This window comes from Leptosomus discolor, chromosome 6, assembly GCF_034619465.1.
Source record: "Leptosomus discolor isolate bLepDis1 chromosome 6, bLepDis1.hap2, whole genome shotgun sequence".
NCBI lineage: Eukaryota > Metazoa > Chordata > Aves > Leptosomiformes > Leptosomidae > Leptosomus > Leptosomus discolor.
In genome coordinates this window covers 7,200,832-7,227,389 of record NC_141396.1, presented here as the reverse complement: position 1 = coordinate 7,227,389, position 26,558 = coordinate 7,200,832, and the positions used below count along the sequence as shown (strand labels likewise).

General features: G+C 41.9%; 1 protein-coding gene across 2 annotated transcripts in view; it reads right to left on the bottom strand.

The window, feature by feature from the left end:
• Positions 1-26,181, bottom strand: part of CACUL1 (CDK2 associated cullin domain 1) — a 51,455-nt gene extending 25,274 nt beyond the window's left edge. The window contains exons 1-5 of one of the 2 annotated variants that reach the window (XM_086466718.1): positions 26,065-26,181; positions 25,869-25,992; positions 19,348-19,474; positions 14,677-14,779; positions 3,985-4,080 (exon numbers count right to left, since the gene is read on the bottom strand). In XM_086466718.1, the coding sequence (XP_086322844.1) occupies positions 3,985-4,080; positions 14,677-14,779; positions 19,348-19,474; positions 25,869-25,992; positions 26,065-26,181 (567 nt within the window). Of the gene's footprint in view, positions 1-3,984; positions 4,081-14,676; positions 14,780-19,347; positions 19,475-25,868 lie in introns of both variants that reach the window. The other variant, XM_086466717.1, reaches the window with a different exon arrangement.
• Positions 26,182-26,558: the final 377 nt, after the last annotated feature.

The window sequence follows — 26,558 nt, the reverse complement described above, 5'->3', positions numbered from 1 at the left end:
AAGCCTGTACCTTAAGTTTCATCACTAGAAAAGCAACAAAAAAACCCAAACCACCCAGTACTTTCCATGAGAAAACTTACAAGACAGTACTTATACACAGAACAACTGTAAAATACTCTTCACATTTGCTCACGTGGAAACACCTTTCCAAAAGTTATACTTGCATGGATGTGAACAGACAACGAAAAATCATCGAAGTATTTCATTTCCAATCCACAGTGCTGAAAGGGGATAGTGGAAGAGCTGACACCTTCCCCATTCTTGTTAGTGGAAAACCAGGAAGGTTTTCTGTATAAGATGTCACTACCCAGGCTGTACCAGTATTTCTTGAAAAGTGTGTAAAGTCCCCTAAAGGTCTGACAGGTAAAAGGCAAGCAGGTATCGATAACAGAGTCAGATACGATAGAAGCATTTCTTCTACAAACCACCGTATTGTAAAGCAGTCTGGCAAATGTTAAGACACATAACTGTGTTAATATTAAAAGGAAAGCAATAAATACTTGAAAGGGAAAAAACAATATATGAGTGCTTATTCTCTCATCCACATATATATACACTCCCATCTATTTGTGTATACAGACACACACAAAATGTCCTCTAGCTGATAAGCAACGAAGTACAATACCACCCAGTCAGAACAATAACATTTTAGAGGCAATTAAAAAAATTCTTAACAATCCTAAAACCACAGCACTCACAAATGTTGGGCTTATTTAATGCCGCAAGATAACAGATTTTCAGCTCCATCTGTAAGTATAATTAACAACTGAGAAGCTATTAGAAACAAGTATATAATCTAAATGCTGATTTTAATTTTTCTTGAAGTGGAAATATGATTTTTATTCATTCATGTGTGCAGCATATTGTGATATGTACAATCTGCAAGCATTCAAAATAACCTCATTTAGATTTACAAAGTAAACAGCTATTCACAAGGAATTATTCTTAGGAACAAAGCACTGTGTGCTAAGCTGACTTCCAGTTTAATTCGCTTTATCTGCGGTTCCATCTCAGAACTCTTGAAGGAGCTTAAACCGACAGAATTTTGGAGGGACAAAAGATTCTCTGGGTCTCCAAACCTTCTGGAAAAGTCCACTGGAGCAGCATAGGACTGAAAAGACTCCATCACCACATGAAAAAAAAAAACACTATTGCTCCCAGCAAAAGAAGGAAAAAGAAAACTCCCTCAATTGCAGTCAGCCCTCTCAACCATCACTCAAGATGAGCTTTGAAACACACCTTGGTCACCATGTACAAGCAGGTTAAGAGAACACCTTTCCTGAATTCCCACCATTCACTCACAAGAGTATGGTTTGGTACATACCAGGAAAAAGAATAAAAGTGCTGCTGTTGATGTCAAAATACACAGGACTAAGCCTAAGGCAAAATACTATGCCTTTTTTGGCCACCAAGGGACAAAAAGATGCTTCAGTTGTATAAAAAATAAACTTCAGGTTTGCCTTGGCTTCCTAGATTTTTAAATATTTAAATGCATATTAAAAGTTTTCCTAAGCAGCAATATCCTTTCAGAACAAAGTTTATCAGTGCAACTCAGCAGTCTTGGAAACTCCTGATTAAAGCAATCGCATCGCTACCAGAAAAGGAAAGCGCTGCCATCTCTGATAAAACAGCAGAGTTGAACAACTTAGTCTCTTCACTTAAAAATACACTGAAAGTATCTATTAAAGTAACAGCAAAGCATTAAGTTATACTGTAGAATAATTAGGCTTTCACCTCTTGCGATTGTTTTTAATTGTATTTTCTTGTCTAAATAAAGGAAACTGCTGCTGCTGTATGACAGAAAACTTCATTAGACACTGCAATGTAAAACTGCAAGAGTAGCTGTACATTAAAGTACTTCCAAATGCACTCAGAAAAAACTAAGGGAGGCAAGCATTTTTCATCCTGACTCCTCTAGAGATATTTTCCACATCATGCACAACACTGATTAATAAATTATTTCAGAGAAAAAGTATGTGGCTTAATCTGACATTAGCCTTCAAAACCAGCTATTTAGCCGAGCCAAAGCAGCACTGTGTTTGGCAGCAAGAGGAACTAACAAGCACGTAAGTCACTAACTCTACTTAAAGGGGGCTTGTAAGAAAGATGGGGACAGACTTTTCAGCAGGGCCTGTTGCGATAGGACAAGGGGCAGTGGTTTCAAACTGAAAGATTTAAACCAAATGATTCTATGATAACTCTCAGGCCTAACTTGAATTAAATCACTTAAATAAGTGTTTGCAGAACAGTTTTACTGCCTGAACAAAACACTAGTCCTGCTTTTAAAGAAGCTTGCTGTTAAAATTAGAGAGTACTTCCACTTTTCTTTTTTCTCAAATTAAAAGAAGATCACTAACTATTCATTTTACAGGTCTGTTTATGACTCATTAACCATTTTCACTATGTTCAAGCATCAGTTAGACTCAAGCTCTAAAACAGAAGCGGAGGGATACAGAGCACTCCCCACCTGAAGATACAAACACCGTATCACCACCGCATACAGAGAAAGCTACGGAAATCTGTGTGTCAATCACACTTTGTCTGGTCATATAGACAAAGCTTACCATGGTAAAACTTGTCCGTTCACATGTCTATCATGAACCTTTTTTCCATGTGAGTTACTGCAGACTTAACTGTTAAGGACAGATTTTGCCCTCTGTGATGGAAGAGCCTCAGTCACAGAGCTGAGCGTTCGCTAAAGTGCACACCTGAACAGCCTACCTCCATTTGTAAATGGGTGTTAAATTAGGAGAGGACTTAAACACCTGCCTGCAATAAACAAGTTAAGCACACACAGGTGGAAAAATGGCTAGCATCTAAAGACATCTAAATGCAATACGGGGGGAAATAGTCTCTTCCTAGTTTTCCCCCAGCATTTCACAACAGGAACCAGGAGAAAAATAAGAAGTCATTACCAGGAACTCATCCCTTAGCTCACAAGTGAAGCTGTTGCAACTGGATTTTAGTTCATATTACTAGATAAAACAACAAATTAGAAGGGAAATTCTCTGTATAGTATTCCTATGCCAAAAGACTGTAGCAAGTTACCGGGTTTCAGATACATTCACTGAAAGGTAGGAGATCCTTCTAAAAAGATACTGTTTCCCAAAATCTGGGAAGCTACCAAGGACAATTATTTTGAAGAGTTTGAGATTCATTTAAGCTAAATCCATTGAAATATTTTCTCTTTTTTTTTTTAAAAAAAAAGAAGTTTCTTTCCCAACAAATATTTCATTTTTATCTATTTATTTATTTCTAAGCGATAACAATGCAAAGACGGTTTCTGCAAGAAGAGCAAATTTCAAGCTTAAGTTATTCATTACCATTAAAAAAACGCCCAAACAATAAAAATCTTGGCACTTTGACAAAAACAATGCAATTTATAAACTTCTGAGGTATAGAAGACTTCATAAATTACAAAATCAGCACGACAAACACTTATAGCCAATTGTTTCTGACCCTCTGGAAGTATGCTTGACAGAGCTATGAACATAAGTTTGTCTTCATCTAGTCAACGCTCTAAATAGCTTTATCAAGTGACAAAAGACACTTCCAAGAGACATTTCTTTCTGTCTTGTCTGAACCTGTGCAATTTAAAAGCAAGAACCAAATCATCTCTGTAGCTGCCCAAACTACCAAGCCAGCATATAACAAGCCAATAAACTACCCCTGCGCAAAAAGATACAAATAATGACCTAACTATTTGGGAAGGCTTTTTTACAATCAAAATAAAACCCATTGCCTGCACTCCCCAAAAAGGAATATTAGGGGGAAAACCAATGGCAAAACTCTACATTTAAAAGCACAGCTTCCCCTTCCTCTGCTCACACAACTTGACCAGTACTGTTATGCAGGTAGCAAAACCAGGCATAAATTATAAGTTCTATAAATTAAAAATCATTCTAGCTGCATTTTATTCTTTTCACTCTGTCAGCATCTTATGTATGGACATATTTTATTTGAAAAGAATTTTCTAAAACTTACCATATATATGAAAAGAGGCACAATGCTCTGCAATGCTCCCATATACTGTCCAAGAGCTATGTTAAATCTTTCAATATAGAGATCTGGAGGGCTGGCCTGCAAGAAACCGTAAAAATCAGGTTGTAATTTGAACAAGAGAAAGATCTGGAACAGCATGGGCTATGCTTTCATAGCAAACTCAAAAAGCTACAAAGAATTTGATACAGTAAGAACACACAAAGCAAGCCACACATCATTCCAGAGTTTCTGCTCTAACACCCTCCAGCAAAAGCAGTTTTCTTCAGTAACTGGTTTTTGCCCAATATGTCAGTGCCCAGCAAAAGGTCCATTCAATGAGAAATACAGTATGCCTGTAACGAGCTAGCATTTAGCATACACAAATAAAAACACTTATTAAAGACCAGACTTTCGTTCTGAAAAAACCTGTCACACCTAGAACCCACAACCCAATTTCAACAAGTGCTGCGGGGCGAGCTCCGACCCCTCTGCGAGCTTGGGCTCCAAGACAGCAGGGTGGCACAAAGCTGCTGCTTTGCATCCGAGCTGGCAAGCGGCACATCCTCCAGCTCCAAGGAGCACTGTCCTCCACAGAAAACATTTTTAAGCTTTTGCTGGGTCACCTAAGGCAAGTATTCAGGGGGTTGAGTTGAAGGGAGTACAAAGCAGTGTCTTCAGACAGAGCTCTGCATCTGGTGTCCTGCACTCCCAAGCAGGCCCACTAAAATCTGCCGCAGTGCTCCCACACACAGCACGACCCCGCAGCCCCAAGCAAAACTTTGCTACACGAAACCTGAAAGTGCCAACTTTATGATGGGCCTTGTAGAGCCCGCAGTGACAGCACTGCTTTTTTCTGTGTACAACGCCATCTTTCCCAAAGAAAGAAATCAGGAAGTTCAGAAGATCTGTTCTGCAGTGAGCAAAGTTAAATTGAGAAGGGAACCAGAAAAATGGGAAGCACTAACCACCATTTCTTTTATAAATACTTATTTGGAGGGATGCAGGGGAGCTGTATCAGAGCATTCAGAAGCGCACTTACACACCCAGGGAATGGAAGTGGAGCTGGGGCAACGTGTTCCTCCACTATCCCTTTCTCCATCTCAACCCACCCACATACAGTGCTCTTCTACCTCTGGCCCAACTCCTCCTGCTTTCCCTACCACGGTCTTTCCAGAGGAGGCAGTGGGTAGCTGCCTGAGTTTCTACTGTTCATATACACGTACACACCTATACACACCCAAGGACAAAGTGTTGCTTGTTAATGAGAAGTAAAACTTCTCTTCCCTTGCACCATTTTCCTCTGACAGCACCAAGCCAGAAGAGGACGGAGAATGCAGCAGTGACTGGGACCTTGCAAGAAAACAAGCTCAAAGATTTTTCTAAAGCCAAAGCATTTACAGCGTGAGAAACACTCATGGCCAGCTGCACCTCGACCACCTTATTGCAACTTAAAGCTCTTATCTTTATAAAGCAGATTTTTCAGCCTTTCACCAGGGGCCCTAAGGGAACAGATAGAATTTATGTTGACTTTTTGCTCTATTAAGTACTATAAATTTACAAAAGTTTTTTTCCTTTAAACTAGCTTCTTTTGCCTCCTTCCTTAATATGCTTAATGGACACGTGGGTGATTTTCACAGCAAACAACGATACAGAGCAGACGTTTCAGAAAGGAAAGCAAAACTGGCAAAGGAATAAAGAGTGTTATTCCACATGCCATTCCCAAAGGTTATATATGGTTATTCCTCATTTTGATCCTAAGTTTTTAATCGTCTTGCAGATGCAGTTCTCAGGGGTGGACAAACAAATTTCAGTTCAAAATGCCAACAATGCATAAAAGTGGCTATGAACGCCCAGGACTCCCTTTCATATATAGTTACATATATAATTTGTTGCAAATAACATGCAATGAAATCTGCATTTCTAAGCAGTACGTATTCCTGCTTCCCTCCTTTTTAACCTCAACTTTAAATATGGTTATACTCTCTGATTTGTAAAGAGTTGGTATACAGCTCCTAAGATTAAAGAAAAAGGAAAATTCTACTTCAAAGAACAAGTCAGACAAAAGGAAACCATAGCCTGACACAGGGAACCACTCTTCTCTCACTGACAGTTTGCACTTTTCATTAAAAAAACCACCAAAAAACCCCCAAAACAACCCCCAAAACAAACAAAAATACCACCAGAGACAGAAGTTGTCTGGACAGTGTGTGATTTAATCCCATGAAGAGACTCTAGGCAATGGTACACAGCCAGTCTGCCACCCTTTTTACAAGGGACATTAAGGACTGATGTGTTTCCTCCACCAAAGATGAAACTGCTAGCTCACCTCCCACAGCCCGTGTCCCATTAAGACAGAAGTTTTAAGAAGGAACAACTGCACACCCAGCTGTCTCCTGAGAACAACCTCAAGAGTCCTTTAAAAGGACAGCTGTTGACCACCACCACCTTGCAACCAAGCGGAAAAAAACTGCTCTAGATGAAAACAAAAAAGCTGAGAAAAGTCCCGACAGCCTCAGGGAAAGCACTCACTAGTGTCAGGCAAATATCAGGCCTTGGTCTTAACATCTGGAATGCAAACTCACTGCGTTAACTGCTTTATCAGCATGAGACGTTACCTTTCAGTTTTATTCTCCTGACAGTGTTTCACGTCAAGCCTCAACAGCCAAGACACTAACCGGAAAGCACGTACTGACACTGCTTGTTTCCAAAACAAAAACCAACTAAAGAAAAAGAGCTTGACAACCAAACTCTCCTCAACTATTGCTTGACTTGTAAACTAACAAAAAAACCCAAGCCAAAGAGAAATCAATAATAGTATTTTCACAGCTCATCTGTGAATTATCGTAATCTTTGTGGGGAAAACAGAACCATCTGTTTTCTGTTCATTAGGGTGTTACTGTGTGGCTGCTCAAAACTGCTAGACTGAAATCAATTACTTGTTTGGGCACAGGAACTTTCTCCACATCTCTACATTCACATTAATGAGGCAGTAACTGGAGTGGGACTAGCTTTATATAAACTACACGAATTTTATAAATAAAAAGGAGTGCATGGCACCAAATTCATGAGTAAATAGATGTTGCTAAGATTCTTCTATTAAACGGCCACCATTAGAGCAGAGCTTGCATTTTAAAAAAATCTATATTTATTCAGCTATAGCTATTATAAAAAAAAAATAAACAAACTGCTTTTTCTTTAAAAAAAAAAGAAACATTTTTCACTCTTGGTCCTAGTCCAGAAAAGATAACACGTATATTGAGTTGTTTTAATTATGGGAGGAGGGGTGAAATTAAGCATAACGTTTACTTCTTACAACCCCCCCAAAAATATTAAGCCTTTAAATCCACTCCTCTCTTACTTGAGGGCTGTATTACAGAAGCTATTCAAAGACAGAAAAATATACTGCTAGCCTGAGGTTTTCCAGGAAGGAAAAGGATCCTTCATTCCTTCACTCCACATCCAGAATCCTACCTGTCAATTCAGTTGGGGTTTTTTTTGAGGGGGGAAATATGGGGAAACAGCTTAAATCCTCTCCTACATTTGCTCTCATCTACCACTCACAGGGTTAAGAACAGTTTTCCAATAGCAACTATACAGTGCAGCTGTCCACAGGAGCACTGAACATACGGTCAGGTTTCTCAAATTGTGATGCAGTTGCATTTGCTTAACATCTTCAGCTTGGTTTTGAGTTGACTACTTAGCATAAAATACTATGGCTGCTGTTAAAAGCTTCAATGTTTGTTAAAGACATTGTTTAATCTCCTTTCCCACCATAGCGAACACCTCAGCACCAAGAGAAATAAGAAGTAGCAAGAAAACACATTTGAGAAAGGATGACATGCAAGACAGACATCTTCAAACAAAACAAGCAATTAGAGACCCAGTACACTAAACTACTGTTCCCTTACTTGAAATCTCGTATCTAGGCATTTCAATGAACTTGTGGGCAAGAAACTGTATACACGAAAACACTGTGGGTTTTTTTAGTTTGAAAACCATTCAAAATATCATTCTTTAACGGAACATATGAATGAAACCAGAAGACAAGCCACTGGCTCAAGACAACTCAGAAATGGCTCCCAAGTAAGAAACAGTGACAACAGTTCTTTGCTTCAGGAACACAAAGTTAATCTGTTTATGAATAGTTGTCTGGCACGATCAGCAATATATTCAGTAAACCTTACATTCCTATGTGGAATGGGCAATTCCATTTTCCTGGGAACACGCTCGCTGCCAAAATGCCAGCATACATGCTGCAGCATCTCTCCCACGCCTGCCAAGTGAAAAGGGAGAATAGCTATGGCTACACAAATTAACATGTAAGCGGTCGGAATCTTTTAAACCAGTTTTTGTTCCTTCTCAAGAAAATATAAAGTTGTTTACTTTGCTTACAGACAATTTATGTGATGCCCAGGTCTACCTCACTAGACAAGGGTACCATTAAAACTTTTTATGAAAAGCAGGCATCAAGCCAAAGTACAATTCATTCAAAGACTGACTGTGTCTTCCTATTGAAGTCTGCACTCAGAAATGTTCAAAGCGTCGTGACACACTCTCAGGTGTCTTAGAGCAGGGTGGCAGATGTAGGCCATGCTTCCATTTCCATTCTGCGTGTTTGTAAAACAAAAAGACATTGTATCTAAGGACCATCAAATCCCTGTTTAATAGTAAGAAAGCTTCGGACCCTTCTCCATCTAGTAAACCCATATTCATTTGTGCCGTATTTGTTTGTATCTCTCTAACTGGATCAGGCTCTGCAGCACCCAGTGAAGCGCAGCAAGGAACTAAAAATGACTGCAGGAACAGAAGCCTTTTCAAAAAGCTGCAGGCAAGGATGCTTTTCCCAGGTCAGCTTGCTCATGACAATGACAATTTTGATGGCAATTCTGGCAATACCTGCCTCTACCTTAAGCCAAAAGCCATCTTCTTGATGTCCACACATGAAGATGCCCACATTTCTAACACTTCTGGTTTCTGCCATCTGAGCATTTGATTCGATCATTCATTTGATCTGATCCAATTCAGTGTCATTCACAGCAGCAAAGGCTTGTTCCACACACTACTAAGCAATGTTCCCCCAGCAAAACTGATGGACAAATGCCTATGGCACTGGATGTCTGGGTTTGTTGGGGTTTTTTTTTTCCTTTTAAATATTATGGGCCAGATAAACGGCCAGTCTGAGTCTCCTCTTTAAAAAATATTAACGGATCATGCAGTTGACCTAAATGGACTTTAAGAAACACTAGTGATTTAACATATTTAGTAGGAAAACAGTTAGGAAATACAAGTTCTCAATTTCCATTTTCCACCTCTATTTCTGATCTTTTCTATAGGCAGAACATGGAGGAGGCAGATTTGTTTTCTACAAAAGTGTCTGAGAAACTACTGCAACTATGGAAATTATTTCAGGGAATCAGCTAATTTCAAATGAACAAGAGCTAATCTGAGTGTTATTTCTATGCTACAAGAGATGAGGCATGAATCATGAAGAAGGCTCGCTATTTCTTATTTGGCTAGCAAGTCAGACAATGCCCATACAAACAGTGTAATGAGAACAGGTTTGTTCACATGGATGGAGTATATAACCTGGTCCCCCATAAGTACATGACTAAAGTCTCATCATCACTTTGTTAGCAATCTGATGTACTAAGTCTACACAAAACACAGCCACAGACGATGCCAAAAATCCTATTTTACAGACCAGCATAACTGTTCAATTACAATATAGCCTATATAAAGGTAATGAAATAGTCAGCGCACCTTGGAAGGAAAGTAAAATATATCTACAAAACACTCTAGGGTAAAATTACCTTAAAGTATAAATACCAAGAACTGCCACGAGGTAGTACTCGGTACGTAACTCTGCCCATAGTCAGGTGGTCAGTCTTACCAGTCCCTCAAAGCACTACTTGGATGCATTTTTATACCACCCTGACTATATGCAACGCTCACAAGATAAACACGGCAAGCCACTTAGGCTTCACGCTTTTAAGCCCGCAATCAAGAAATACTAGAAGTTACACAACTGTTTCGAAAAGACAAATAAGTTCAGAAGCTGATCTGAAGTTTGGAGTAAGGCACCTGTATTAATCAGATTCATGTTTCAAAAAGAGTTGGGGCAGAAAATGACAGGCTCCTCATCACTGGATGGCAAAACTTCATATAATCACAGGGGACAAGTGGAAGGTAAACACGAGACAGAAAAGAAGAAAGGAAAAGGCAAGGAAGGAACAGATTGTCCACAACAGATACTGCTGACGTATTTTTAAGAACAGATGGCAACTGACAGGGATGTGATACAAGGCATGCACTTCCCAGATTTGGCAGTCCTCAAAGTAGCGGAATGGCTTTTACAGTAACCTGACTCTGACACACACACTTCCAAGGAAACAATAGGTGAGAAGATATTTTCATACACTGCACTGACTGGTTTGAGAGCTGACAAGACAAAAGGCTTAGAAGTTGTAAGGATTAACGTGAGGCAGGGAAGTTTTCTGGCATTGCACAGCAAAGACCCTAAATCTGCAGGTCCTAAGGGCCACAGAGCAGCCATGCAAATTATCTGCCAGCACCAGTGACTGCTCAGTTCAGTCATGTGCATTATAAAAAAATATACTGTAAAAAAAAAATAATAATACACACACACATACACATTCATACGTATCTCAAGGCATAATAAGAGAAGAAAAACCCCAAGCCCTCTGGAGCATTCAAGAGCCAAAGTAGGCAATCAGCAATTGGCTCCAAATTTAATCCAATGCTTTTAGACAGATGGAATTTAAACAAGAAATTCTGGTGTTTTGGCTCTAGCACTTCTGTTTGATTTAAAATAGAAACAACGCAAGCAAACTAGTGTTTATTTACTCAGAGAAAGACTGATTCTCACTTATTAACTTCAATGAAGATAAAAATTACATACAGTTAGTGAATTCAACTGTTTCTGGTCAAGACAAAAAGAAACCAAACAACAACAAAACGCAAACGGAAAACAATAGATCCACTTCCCTCTTTTCTCTAAATAAAGAGGGTGCAACATGACAAAGAACTGCTTTTGAGCTCTTAGTTATTTCCTAAGGGAATTATTGAGATTATTCTAACGAAAATGAAAATATTTCACTGCACTTGCACAAAAAAGCTACTTTTGTCATGGGCCAGCTCAATGCCTTCAGTGCATTTTGACAGTCATTGCTTGAAGCACTTTCCAGTGTCTTTTGCTGAAGAGATATGTAATGGGCAGAGTACCTGATTTTAAATTACTTTATCAGAGTGCATAAGAATAAGTTAAGTCAGAAACACTAGTACCTAGTGCAAATATAGTTTTATTCATTTTAAAGAGAGCTGTATTTAGTTTCAAAGCATATGCCTGTATATCCACCCTACCTCATCCATCTGAATGACTCAGCGCTTACCCACAAAACAGCTGTCATTATTTTAAACCACAATATAATGGGCTATGTCCATTACCAATAAAATGTTTCCAAATAAAGCATCTTGGAAAAATCACCTGTATACTACAGGCTTGACAGACCTCAAGACAACAGCAAACATGTTCATTTGTGTTTTCTGCAGCCACCCATTTTTTTTTTTTTTTTAAAGCAGACAAAACCCAAACTTCTGATCAACTTGAGAATTCAGGAAATTTAATTCTCAATTACTGAAAGCTGCACATGGCAAAACTCAGTCCTACTAATGCGAAGAAGCTGGTCACACATCAACTGCAAGAAAGGAAGGCAATCCTTGCTCAGAGTCCCTCCATACCTGAAACAGCCTGAAGAGAGCATCATTTACTTACGCACATAGTAAGGAGGGAGCTAGAAATGCCTTGGGATATAGGAGGGCCCATATCAAAGAACTGATGGTCTGATGACAAGCAATTCATCTCATCTAAACGCCCTACTACTCAGCAGGCACCATTCACTGCTTTTCACCCAACTTCTAACACACAGAGAACGCATCAGCGCACCCACATTTTCCTAACACCTCTGCCACCGCTGAAAATTAGGGGGGTTGAGGTGAAAATCTGTGAAGCAGACCTTCAGGAATGCACGTGGCAACACACACCAACACCACACAACGTGTCTTGCCGTCTGGAAGAGCAGAAGTCACACAGCAGATGACCAGGGAGTGTGTGCACGCCCCTGTGTGACCATGGGGCCCTGGCAGCAGCGTCTGGGATGCCCAGCTCAGGATACCCTCGTGCCCACCACTGCTGACTTCAGCTGAGGGCTAAGCACAAAGAGGGGGAAAAAAAGAAGGAGTTTCTGCAGTGAATGCCATGCAGAAAAGCCAGTAAGGCTAGAACCATGCAAGAGCAAGTCTGACCAGTCCCCTGAGATGCTCCTGCTCTTACTACTTGCTATCTAACAGTTTTACTGCTTTTGCTGTTGGTAAGTGGTTCTTGTAGGAAACTGCTTGCTCTGGCACGTTGGTTACATGCAGATATTCTGCAATCCACTTGTCATTAAACTGTTGCACTTCTATGCAAAGAAGTTGCTTGGCTTGTCCAGAATAAGACATTGCATTTGCCTGCCATTTCAGTTTTTGTGACCATCTCCTTTCTCACACAAACCAACATGCCTGCTTATATTGGGCTACATTTGCATCTCTGCATGCAAAAACACCCAAAACATTACCTTGCATCAAGTCACACCTTGCCAATTAAATAGAACTCTGCAATTACATTAAATATTGTTGGCAGGTGGAATGAGTTTATGTCAGAGAAAGCAAAACATCACATATTGTGCATTAAAAGGATTCACACATATAAGTTTTGTTATTGTTTGCCTGTGTGAACCAGAAACTTCCAAACAACCAGCATTTGCAAAGTAATTTGTTGCTGTTGTTGCTGCTCGGGCGAAGATCTAGCACCTCACTTTCAATATAAAACCCCAGGGACAGAGTGTCACCAAAATGTACTAAGATCAAAAAAGTATCAGGATAATAAAATATTTTGTAGTAATTTCTTAAGAGTAAATTTCAGAACCCACAGCTAAAACAGTTTCTTTATAGAACAATTTTCTAAGGCACATAAGCTTTACTTCAAGCAGCTCAGAAAGATGGAGGTACCATCCAAAACCAAAGCCATGTGTCAGACAACACTCGTGTAATACACTCAAAGATGGTATCATGTTATATTACAGTCCTCTTGCCACCTGCCACAAGGTGTGTCTAACCTACGTAAGGAAACTTTTGCAAGATGAAGATTGCATTAGATAGTTGTCTCAAATATTCTTTCAACAGCTGATGTTCAGAAGGCAGCCTTGTGTTTTTGCAGAAGCATTTAATGCACGTATGAGCTAAAGCAAACTTGAAAAGCAGCTGCCTCAGTCAGGTTTGGAACTGTAGGGGCAACAATCAAGGACTACCACAGACTAAAGAATTTAATATTCCCAAATTCAACGTAATGCAGTACACTACCATGGGATATATCAGAAGAACTGGCCAAACCTGTACAGCTGAAATGACTCGTAGTTCTCACAAGCAGAAGAAAAACACACAGGCTGCACCAGCTCAGCAGAACCAAGGGAAAGGTTTATTTTAAATACTACATCCATCTACTCTAACCAATTTTTCAGAACAGTGAGGCCATCATTCCACAAGGAATAAAGAAATTGTAAAAGAGAAAAGAAGCAAAGAACCTAGCTCAAGATCTCCTACATATTTTATAGTCAAAGGCTGCCCCAGAGACCATGCCCATTAAATACAGGGTGGTTATTTTTCTTTATAAGGAAAGCAATGAGAGGAAGAGAGAAAAACAAGGACATCGGAGCCATCACAGTGCTATGTATTTTGATGGGAATGCACGGTTAGCCAAAAGTATCTGATGCAGTTAAAAGTAGAAAGACTGCTTTGGACTGACAGAAATTAGTTATCGATTCCCAGAAGCACTGAAGGAGCTGCTGTAGTTTAGGGTTCCTTTGTATTTGGCGTCCCTACTTGATGCACTGCAAGTCAGTACAGAACTCAAACATCAGTTATGTCAGTGACAAAAGCTGAGGGAAATAGAACAGTGTTGCTGCTACAGCAATGACAACTTTAAGAACATTCTTCTGAAAAGAATTTTTAACAAGGAACACACATAAAACAAACATGGATGCACAAATAAGATGCAGAGAAGGACAGGGATATACAAACTGTATCAGGACTGCTGTAAACCACTGACATCTAGGGATAGGCAAGAAAAATGCAGAATAAACTGTAGCACAAAACTTTCAGATGCAATAATTTCTAATTCATACTTCACAATTCATATTTAATTCACGTAAATTTTTTTCCTTTAGATTTTCCCTTTTGTGCTGCTTGCGATGCATGAGGCCCACAAGCGGTTCGTATAGATTAATGCAGGAATGGCAGACATCCATGTCACATGCTCAGATCATGTTTGACTGAAGCATTTACATCCTACATTATACCACAGAGAATTTCCCATTCTCTACTCTTTGATCCTATATTACATATTCAAGTTTAGCCACTGCTCTCCACGTGGTTCAGATCTCTAAGGCTAGTCAGTGCCATGCAACTGGATCGAGTAGTTGGTACTCTGCCTGACAGCCAGGTGGTGAATGAAGTAGTTCACAACTCAGCAAGCTAGTGTAAACCAGTCTTATGGCAATCCCCTCCACGGGCCATCTACATGCTGCTCTGATATAATCACAGATCCCAGGAAAGACAGAATTAGATTGTGCAGCTTCTTACCTGCAGCTCCTTTGAGACTCTCTCTAAGTGGTTAGTTATCTTTTTTATTAGGTCACTATACATCTGTTCCGAATGCTGCTGGCATACACACTTATACACACAACTGCAGAAACAAATATAGGAACAAACAATGAACTTACAACAGTTTGCAATGAAGGGTAACAGACTTCAAAGTATTTCGTTCAAGTCTCAATTTAGAGGATAATAGAGTTAACTGAATGATTGCTGAACTTTTAAATACATCCCTAAGCTTGGAATGAGCTCCAGCAGACTCTTAAGTCCCCCCTGGAGGCCCCAGTGTGTCCATCCCATCCCCCTCCCCAACCTCACTTTAACTTACAATGAGTTCTCTTAACAGTGCACTTCAGAACAGCCAGGATAATTCTGTCATCAGCACACTCCTAATTCTGGCTTTTGTCCCTCCTATGCGAATAAAGTCTCCATTAAAATATACAGGTTTAACGATTATATGCATATTCTAAGGCAAAACCCTTAAATGAAGGGCAACACTGACAAGCAGTCACAGAAGTTGCACCAAAACCGGGCTAGCGTTTTAAAAAGAAACGGCAAAAGTTCTAAAATTACAGACCCAAGCATGTTACTCCATTCTTTTTTACTTAAATTCTAAGAAAATTCTACAATTTCATAATAAATACAGATACAGAAAAAAGCAACAGAACTTTAATTCTACATTCCATGGCCTGGCTGTGTTAACTCTGGTCTTCAGTGTTACCTTTGTTTTTTAAGAACATTTTATTGCTCTCATACCGCAATAACATGTATCTGCAAAATAAGGCTATGTCTTGAAAACATATTTACAACAGTTGCAAAACAAATATATACATTACTTTCAGCAAGAAGTGACATTAAGGCAGTTATCATCATCGGGACTAACACCACCATTATCTGTACCAAGCAGCTTTTAATTCTCTTGCGTGCTTTCACTCTTTGCCGTCAGCATTTTGAAAGCTAGCTGCCAAAAATCAAGAGGCACAAGGAAGACTTCACCTGATCTCCTCCCCATGGCTGTGTTCTGTTCTGCTCCCCTCTCCCTCCATCCCTCTGTACAGAGCACTGTGACAGCGAGCAATTTAGGCCAGAGACTGCTCCTTAGGACACGTGCAAACTATTTCCAGCAAGGTCTAGATCCCAGACTTGAATTCTGCAGGTTTTTAATAGCACTGAAAAGCCTAAAGCTATGGTACACCACCACTGTGTCTCTGCAGGGGAACTGTGACATTCCAGTTCTCTGCTGAGAAGGTGGTACGGTGACAAACAAACTGCAAAGATGGGGTTACAACAGCCACAGCCTATGGGCTATTGGAATTTTCTAGTGGGAGCAAGAGGGTAGGCACCAACTCCAAGTCTTCAGGGGTCAAGACAGTACTCATTCAATACCTGCCACTCTCAAAGTCTTCTGGAGGAAGGTTATACCAGTGAATTATCAGGAACTTTTAGAAGTTTGTATTTATTCCCTTTGGCAAGTTCAAAAGCCCCCAAAATACAGCGTTCATCCCTATGCAAAGTCTGCTCATTTGGCAAACAATACTATTTCTTAAAAACTAAAAGACATCCCACACCTCTTCTACTCTTATATTTTAGAAATAATATCTGTAGTTGATATTATTTAAAAAACAAAGTTGTCCAGTTTCTTTCACATGAAGTCTACCAATAGCAGATCTTATTTTGGAACAAGCAAGTGCAAAACACAGTTTGGTATGATGCAGTAACAGCAAAAATATCAATTTAATTTGGATCAAAGAGAGGAACACTGATAAGAAAAGCCAGACTGATCTTTGTGATCACTTACAAACCAGCCAGCTAGATAACAACAGCAAACGGCCGTGTGTTTGTTCGCTCCATAACTAACCAGCACGCAGCCTCTGCCACAAGCTGATCACTTCATTTCCAACGACGTAACTAAACTGAATTTCAAAGTACATGTCTGCTTAGTGTTACGTACAATATTGCTACACCTAGTTCTGCAACACAGCCTGTAGTCAAACGCCAGTCTTTGTATGTACGTGCAGAGTGTGTTTACATTTTATTTGAACACTTCTATTTAGAGGTTTCTTCCTCATTTTCAGATCCTGTTTTCAGTTCCTGATTGTGGGCTGATTCTGTAAGTCATCCTTGCCCTGCTGTTACCCAAAAGAAGTCATGAGCTTGTCAGTCCTTTAGCATACCCAAACACCTCAGGAAAAGGAAGAACACTAGAAAGTAAGCATCTAGGGAGAGGGATGAAGACCTGAAATCTGTAAGCTGTCTCGAAGAACAGCTATCTAACTGCATTGTACCTGGGAGGCAGGCGTAACGGTTGCCAGAAGTACAACTTAGCTGTTCACAGTTTCCTCATCTCAAAGCTTCCTTCACATCTCTCTGTCGATGTATTTAACCCTTTCAACAGGAACTACTATGCACAGGAAGGCTTTGGACTCAAGGATGGAAACAGTCACTAATCACATGTTGATAGCTTATGGGTAAACTGATCCATAGTAAATACCTGCCTACACACCTCTGAAGTTATCTCCTAGCTTTCACTGCTGTGGAGCAGACACCTACAGTCACCACTGACCGCGTCAAATATAGTAGTCTGGGTAACATATAGTGTCTAATAACCTATTTTTGAGTTTGCATTACTGAAACCTTGATTCCTTTAGTCAGCACAAAGACAATCAAAAAGACCGCTGTATTTTCAGCTCAGTTTCACTGTAAAAAAATATAAAAGATATGTAGCTGCTTGAACCACGTCAAAAAAAATACCCCATTTTTAGACTAAAGAACTAGCCTAGGGAAGCAGGGAGGATCTAAAGTCTGTTACAGACTTTCTGCAATACCCCAAGCAAGCATCATCATTATATTCAACAAAAAAGCAGTGTTTCTTCCATCCTCAATCTATGTTGTCTAGATTGTAAGCCAAGCAAAGGGACACCTACCCTCTAAAATAAATTTTTTAAAAAACCCTCCTGGTTGGAAGACTCTGTGTTGGAGTAATTACATGCACAGACATGATTTTTAAAAGAAAAAAAAAAAAAAAAAGCTTTTGCACTAGCATTATCAGTAACACTAAACTACAGACAACCTTTTGTTTTCGTAAAACACATGCAACAGACATCTGCACATCATTACAATACTGCATCAAGTGTCACCCTGATGTATAAGGGTTATCTACAAGAAACTTAAAATCCATTATTCCTTTAATACATAAAAATTTGGAGTAAAAAGATGGCAGAGAAACTGCAGGTATCCAAAAACCATAACAAGGTACAGGTCTACTCTAAGTATTAAAGCATTAATTTTGCACACCTAATCTTTATCAGAGAGGACTATGGGGAAATGTTGGCTTAACTCTTACTGACAGCTGTCTGCACACAGGGGATTTCAAGCTAGGAAAAGGATTTTGACTACACTAAAGCTGCAAAACACCTCTCAATTCAAATCTACCATCCCCATTATTGACACAAATGCTGATGCTGAATCCTGATAACAGCAGTTCCAAAAGTTTGGAAAGGAAAGAGGAACTTTATTAAAGTTTTTAACTGGAGTTAAGACATAAGACCGAACACTTGCAGTTCTTGGATCTGGTTCCCTAATCCAAAGTTTCAAACTGGAGAGACAAAATGGCTAAGGGCAAGTGGGGAGCTGAAAGCCTCTAAAAATGGTGATCAGTGACTGAGCTGCCAGGGTTATTTCATAGAGTGCCACGCTACGGTAAAGAAAACCAAGACAGCAGGGCTACCACTCGTGTTGCTGGCAAGGGCCAGTAGTTTTAACGGCATCTTGGCCAGTAAACGCAGCAACAGCTACCCAGTTTCCATCGTATTTACCAATACCCTGGATACCTGTCACTTACAGAACAAAAATCCCCATTTTAGTCAATGTCTTAAGAAGTTGACAGGTCTCTAAAGCATTCAGCATTTTGGTTTGGAGCAGTAGTGTGGTTTTGAAGCAAATCCCCTACCATCCTCACTACTGTGCACTAGCTTAGTCTGCAGGGCGGTTCTGGTGGGTGACTAGATCCCCTTTAAAGCAAAGTAAACTGCAGCTCCTGGCCAGGTACAAATCAAATGTTCTCCAGACAAGAATGGAGATAGAAAGGACTGAACCTCGTGTCAGTCCTTCAGACAGCCTCTAAATGCACATGCAGTGGGGTGGCTGGGCAAGGGGGAAATCAGACCTAATCTACCCGATGCAAAACACACAAACGACAGTTTATATGGACAGACCTTGGCACCAGTTGCTTCTATTTACTTCTGTGCCTCTACTGCACCAAACTGGTCCCTCTTAGACATGACAACGAAGCTTTTTGAAACATTAAGTCAAACGCCTACCCTGCGAGTCTCCTCTTCCCCTTTGAGGAAAGGGATGTTGAGACTTTAATACACGTCTTAATATATTACACTAAGCAACTGTGGTGGAGCTTACTTTAATGTTAATGTTTTCGGCACTTAAGCATTTTAATTCTTTAACATTTATTCCTGTTAACATGGGATGTCAAGATACACATCTATTATTCACTCATTCCAACCATTTAAACAATATTGTACTTCACACAACCTTCGCTCTTTCCTTCTCGTCAATGTAAAATATGACATATGCATAGGCTGCAAGACAAACATTTAACTTGAAAGAAAAAAAAAAGAAGCAACATAGCACTTAACGTTTCCTTACCTGTATATTTGTTCATAGGAGATAGGGATGTAGTCACCAGGACTCTGGGTTAGAAGCTGATCTATGGCACTGTCCAACTTTGGCCAATATGTGCTCTTATAGTCTTCAATTGTTATAACATTCATTACTACAAGAAAAAGACAAAACGACATTTAGTAACTTTAGCTAAAAGATTAGAAGCAAGTGAATGCTCTGCAGTTTCAGATCACGCCAATAAGATGGCCAAAAAAACTGGGAATAGTTCACTTCCACCGAGATAACCTCTTCTAAACCTAAAGCCCAGGCTTGAACCTGTACCTTTTTATTTACAGAAAATAAAGTCAGAGAACCTGTCAAATCAGTGCTTGGACATTCCTTAGTGTCCCAAGCAGCAGAGAAAAACAGACTCCTGGGAGTTCTAGCATGACAATATAACAACAATTTTAAAAGAGTAGCTCAGTAGTTAGTTCAGATTCGTAAGTTACACATCCTTGTGGGAGTCCAGAATCAACAATTAACACTGGGTCCTCAAATGCAGAACAAGCTTTGGCCAAGACTGGTAGCTCTTGGAATATTCCCTTCCCAGCAGATGTATTAATTTTACAAGTCTCCCGTGGTACCCGCAGCTTCCTTGGCCTAAAAGCTGGGGTAATTCTGTCTGCCTCCAATTGCAGTTCAGCTCCCGGGCAACTTCTTTGGGCCCGAACTACAGCTCCCCCTCTAGCAGGCACAATAATACTCCTTTTCCAGATAAGAATCAACACATGGAAGAATAAGAGACATTTAAATTAGCATTTCCCATCACTCCCTGATTTTCCTCCTGAGCTTCCCAACTGCACCCTCTTGCGCAAGCCACTCGGTGTGCCGTCACAGACCCAGGGGAGTTTCAATCTCTCCCTTTTTGGGGAGGATTTCTGAACTAACCACATGCGGCTCAGTTCCAACTGAGCCACAGTAGAAGAGTTAGCACCTTCCCTTCAGAAACAGGTGCACAGGACCACCTTGCTGGCTTGTCACACCACCAGAGCTTCACAGCACCCCCTCAAAGCAAAGCCCTCGGTAACTAACAGCACAGGGTACATTTCACATCGAAACTATCCAGTCCAGGAAATCTAAAAGTCATTTCTTCATTTGACCTCCACATGGGGGTCTGGGCTATATAGAATAGGGAATAAAGATAGTTTCCACCCCAAACTATCCAGTTTAGACACTGCACTGAAAAGAAGTATTTTGAATAGGGCAGCATTTTGAATACATGTGTAAACATATATTCACTGCTGGGTTTGAGGAGCAAGATTTCCGAAATGTTATTTCCCCAAGGCGTTGAAAGGAGCCGAGTAAGTCACTTTTGGCAGCCTTCTAAAGAACAATTCTAGGGAAATACAGGCAAAACAGTTAACAGTTACCACGAGAAAAAGAAGAGTATAAACAGAACGTGGAATAAAGAGAGGTGCAAGACAAGAAAGTGTCTGAACACTATCTGTAAAAGCGGGTATTACAGATTCCTGTTGTGTGTCTTTTTAGGGTATTTCAGCCAGAAACCTCGCTGAGTGACGAATGCCAGTGCAGTACCCCTAGCCCCCTCTTCACCCAACTAGCCATCGGTTCACTTTTACTTCATACCTGCTACCGAAATGGATCAGGTCACCAGTACGGGTCTGCTCAGTGGATGGGCCACCACCACCGAACGCTGCAGGATGCCGTCCCCACACCCTGGCCTGCAATCTCAAAGTACCACACCGTTTGCTTACACGCTGATGCAGGCACTGGGTCCAGGCACACAGCTACCAGGACGTAGGTTAACACGTCCAGCACTTCAGCTCCACGATGTAAGAGCATCCGTGCAGTCAGGAACGGTACAGCACCTGCCTGACAGTAAATTCACCCCTTGCTCATCTGTCCCGCAGTGCCTTGCTGGAGTTCTCGTCCCTTACAGAGCTCAGGCTCCAGGTTGATGTCCTCAGGAGCGGCTTCCACGTAGTAGCTTTACTATTCACACTTACACTCCGCAGCAAAATTTGAGCATTGTTTCATATTTCATATTTCACTTTGTTATCCCCAAGGTGGTGGGTCTCCACAGAAGTGGTCTGTTCCACAGAAAACATTAAAAACTCAAGTCAGCAAAAATATTAGACCAAGTCTTGATTTAAGATTTCTGTGTGTAATCACACCCACATCTGGGTTAACATATTAAATGAGCCCTATTCATTTGAAAGAAAATAGTCAAGTGAGAACTGAGAACGCTGCAAAAGAATTTTTTAACAGGCTGCTGAGAAATCACTTCGGGTTTTTTACAGTATGGAAAAAGAAAGTAGCAGCAGGCAGGAAGGCCTGCCCATTAGAAGGGCTGCACCAGTGAGGGACAAAATGCTTTTACAGACAGCCCCAGGAGACTTGCCTAGGAAACACTGATGAGTTCAAAGTCACACTCTAGAAAAGCTTCATTTCTCTTCAAAAGACTCTTACAAGTACTATTTCACTTGATTTCCACACTTCAGTTCTGAAACTGAGCCAACCATAATACTTACAGAGTTAAGAGTCCAAGACTACACACTGAACAATCACTATTTTTATTCTTCTAACCCAGAAAGCAAATTACTTTAAAAGTTTAATAACGGTCACAAGTTAGCAATGCCCTTTTTTTCTGGCAGTGCTTACACACACACACAAAGAGTGAAGGATGACTTAAAGTAGCACCCTCCAATTACAAACTCTGCAAGAACAACCTCAAGAGCAGGAAGGAATGGAATCACACAAATCCTTAGAAAGAGAAAAAGAGATTGCCCTTTTAGAAACTTCTTTAAATTTTTACTTTTTCATCTTTTTAGGATGTCATTCTTACAAGTTTAGCCCTACATTAGGTATTCAAGATTTAAAAGGATTTGTCCAACAGCCCTCATCTCCGAATCACAAAGAAAGGATGATACTAAAAGACGACTTTCATTTTGATGAGATTTATTAAGTTTCTGGGAAGTGACAAGGACATTTTGTAACAAAGCATGCTAGAACGCATGATTTTATCCAGCTGCGGTAAGTTTGGGGTGGGGCTGGGAGAGAAATCAGTGTGATCGAATGGAAAGGAAGGCAGTATTTTCCAGCAAATTATGAAAGACTTCACAAGTAAAGCTTGAGAAGCAACTGCTGCTTTTCTGTAGACAGAGAAGTTCAAAAGAAAAACTGTTTAAGTCAAAGGCAACAGTGAAACCATTTAAGTGAAAAAGATTATGCATGAGCTTCGCATCGTAACCTAGATATTTCAGTATCAGAGCCATAATTGAAACACAGCCTGCTGCAAGCTACCAAATTCTTTGATATCAACTTCAATCAGAAGAAGGGCAAAACCCACTAAGATTTAAAAAAAGAAGATGAACAAAAAGTCCAAGAGTAGGTATTCATCCCCCAAGAAATTGAAAATGCTGGAACAGTAATAGGTACAGGACATGAAGAATAGAATAATATTTTTTAAAAAAAAAAAAAGAAAGAAATCAATGATACTGTTGGTTTTGTTATTCAGATGAGACAACTCAACCTGAAAAGCTACTCAAAACTTTTACTACGTTCACATATAAGAAACACCTTTCTTTCAAAACTATAGCTAAAAAAGCAGGGGACAGAGCAGGACAGGTAATCCAACCTACTGTCACCTAAGCAGACAAGGGTCTGACAATTATCTGTCATTTATTCTGACTATAAAAATCAAAGAAAGCAGCTAGGCAACTTTCAGAAGCTTTATTTCATCTCACAAATGACGTACATGAAGCTTTACTGCTTAATTAGCAACACACCCGACAGCGGACGTCTAAGACGAATCTACAGACTCGTAGCTATCGCCGTGGCTCTACGCCTCCCTTTCTCTCAGCCGTCACGCGCGGGTTGAAAGCACAGATTCTGCTCTATCTCCCCTGCCTGACACATCCTAGCATACATTAGCAAGTTCATGAGTCTGCCCTGTAGTTGCTTTCAATTCTATTCTATTTTTATTATATGTTTCTCAGTCTGTGTTAAGACTGGTTAGGAAAAGTAACGCTCAGTTTTTTCTTCATCAGACAATTTGCCCACGCAGCGAAGCACACGCTGCGCTGAACCACGTTATACAACAGGGCAGTCAACAGATTTAAGGGCTATGCCAACGCTCACGGCCACGTGGGCCCACCCTAAAAGGGACTGGCATCAAACACATTTATAACCATCCTTGCCTGAAAAGGATGAAAAAAAAAAACAAGAAGGAAACCTCTTCATCTTCTTCACAATTCAGACACACTGCGATTATTGGTATGGAAGAGTTTTGCTCGAAGATTTTCTTAAGATGCTTCAACTAGAAGAAAAGCTGTTCAATGAACTGCATGTTATTATATCTGACTTCAGTTCTCAGTCTCACCAAAATCTCAAGGAAGGAGACCTGGATTTGGCCCCTTAGAAAGATTTTAAAGGGTGTCCATCTAACCTTCTTCCTCCATTATTCTGCCAGCTGAATTAGACCCCAGAAGGCCCACCAGCCAGCTTCAGTCTGCGACTACGAGCACGAACAGAACAAACGCACTGCAAGTAACTACCTACTGGAACACAGTCACTGGGTTTTTTGTTTCGGAGGAAAGAAAGGAGGGAGAGACCTGCCTGAATGCCAGAGGCACTCCAATTTATCATAGGATTGCTGGGAACTGTGCATCGCCCACATTTTTGAAGGTCACCTATAGGATAACCTGCCTGACACCAAGCCCCTGAATCATGCAGCAAGGCAGGCGTGAGTCCTCGCTCCTTCAACTGCAAGAAGCTCTTCACGCAGCCGGGAACAGACAACTTTCCTGTCGGGCTTAAGACTGACAACCAGGTTCTCTACGCACGTTCTGCCATTGCTAGGACAGAGCAGGTAGGAGGGGATCCAGCACACACTGTCTCCCTTTTCATTTTACCTTTTGATCTAAAGTGACCCTTCTCCCATTTTTTATACAAGAAAATTAAACTGAAGAGATTAAGGGATCCTCTGCCAAAGCCAGGAGTAGAACAGGCAGGACCCCAGCTCAGCTCCTGTACTTTCTCAGTCCGTACTACTTCATACACACGTTGTGGAAACTATCCACAACACAAAGATGAAGAAAAGTTCTAATGAACTTAACTCAAAGTTAAGTATTTTACAGGAATTTTATTCTTCTTTAAAACAATATTTAACATCAGTAAGACAGATACTGCGTTGGGATACCAACACTGGAGAAGTGAAAACAAGAACTCAAAAACCACACCCTAAGCAAAATCACGCACAGCCACTTCTCCCCCTCAAGACAGAAACCATAGATGATCTGGAAAGTCACCCTCTCATTTGGTGGAGATCCAGCTTAAAAACTATTTTCATTCTGAAATAGAAGAAAAACTAAGACTCTAAATTTCTGGACTGCGAATTCAAGAGCTTAGTTTTGCAAGGCCGAACAACATTTCATTTCAACTGTCTCAAGTGTTTGTGAGCCACCCCAAGGTACCTGGAGCCCTGACAAGCAAGGCAGGCAGAGAGCCAGAGGGCTCCTGGAGTCTGGGAGCCTCAACTTCAAAGCAGCCAGCCTTGGCAACATGCCTAGAGCCACAAAACCCAGGCTACCAGAGAAGCAGGGAGCTGCTGAGGAGCTGGACAGGTGAGCTAGCACTGGGGAAAGAAGGGAAATGAAGGAAAAAAGGTGCGTTTCCCATCAAAATTTCATCGTGGCAGTTACACAGTTACACTTCTAGGAATACTTTTAACCAGCCAAATCCAAGTTTTCCAACAGCCACCAGAGAAAAGGGCATATTTTGCTCAGAGGTGTGACTTGTGGAAATAAAAGCAGAATCCAAATGAACAGCAAAAAACCCTTCCCTTTCCCTTCCCTCAACCTTAGCTCAGGAAAACAACAGAAAAATTTGCCATTTCCATTAAAAGCTACATGCAAAAGACGTTTTGGAATTTTTTTTTTTTTTGGTGGGGGGTGGCAGTGGGTAAATTCATCCCTAGTTGTTCTCATCAGGCCTTTGCAGATATACATCCCTCCCAGGCCAGCACAGCCCTTCCAGGGGCTCTGCACACATCGCCATCCGCCGTCAGCAGTCGCAAACAGGTTTGGTTTTTTCAGGCAGAAAGAACGAATCTTTAGGGAAACACAACCCCAGCTAAAAGCTTCGGGAAAAGCAACAGTGCTGCCGTACAGCTGAAAACCCTGCCTACACTCGCTCTCCCAGTTCTACAGCCAGATCTACCACGTCACCTTGCCGTGACAGGAAAGCAGCAGAAGTTGGGGGGTGCACAAGGAAGGTTATTTTCTCCTTCCAAGGCGCCTTAACCCATTTGATTTCGCTTCGAGAAGCCTCTCAGGCCAAGGCCCACATCAGGAACCCGCCGCAGGACAGAGCTCAGCCCAGCCCCAGGCGGGGAGAAGCGAGGAGGGGGCAGCAGGGGCAGCGGGAGAGCGCAGGCTGCGGAGGGCGAGGGTGACAGCGCCGCGGAGCCGCCCGGGGGGCGAAGTCCCCCCGCCCCCGGCCGTGCGCCCCAGGCCCCCGGGGCGGAGGGCAGGGCGGTCACTCACGGAACTTGGAGGTCGAGGCGTTGATGTTGATGGCGGCGGCGATGGCTCCGGCTCCCCCCTTGCCCGCGGCGCCCCCCGGCTCGCAGCCTCGCAACACGCCGTTGGCTTCGGGCACCGCGGGAAGCTCCGGCCCGGCCGGGGGCCCGGCGGCGGCGGCGCCGCGCAGGAGGCGGTCACCCAGCGGCGGCGGCGGCGCGGCAGGGCCCAGCAGGTGCCGCCCGTAGCCGCCGGAGCCCCAGTTGTTGTGGTTCTGGTCGTCCATCATGGCCTCACAGCCGCCGCCGCCCTCCTCCTCCATGCTCTCCTCCTCCATGGCGGCTGCCTGCCGGCGCGGCGCGGCGGGGAGCGAGGCGGGGCGGGGTGGGGCGGGGCAGGGCGTGGCGGGGGATCACCGCCCGCCGCCCATGACGGCCGCTCTCCGCCCGGCGGGGCTCGGCTGCCCGCGGCTCGGCTCCGGGGACGGCCCGCGGCCGCCAGCCCAGGCTCCGGCCGCACAGCGCGACACTTTGCGGCAGGCGGAAGACGGCAGGAGGAACGGGGAGGGGGGAGCTTTCCCTACCGCGGGGCATGCCGGGGAGTGTAGTCCGGAGGGACGGAGCTGCGATTGGCTGGAGCGCGGAAGAAGGCGGGGCCGCCGGCAGGCGGACCGCCCGCTGTGCATTGTGGGACGGCGCGGGGAGGCGGGGGGGC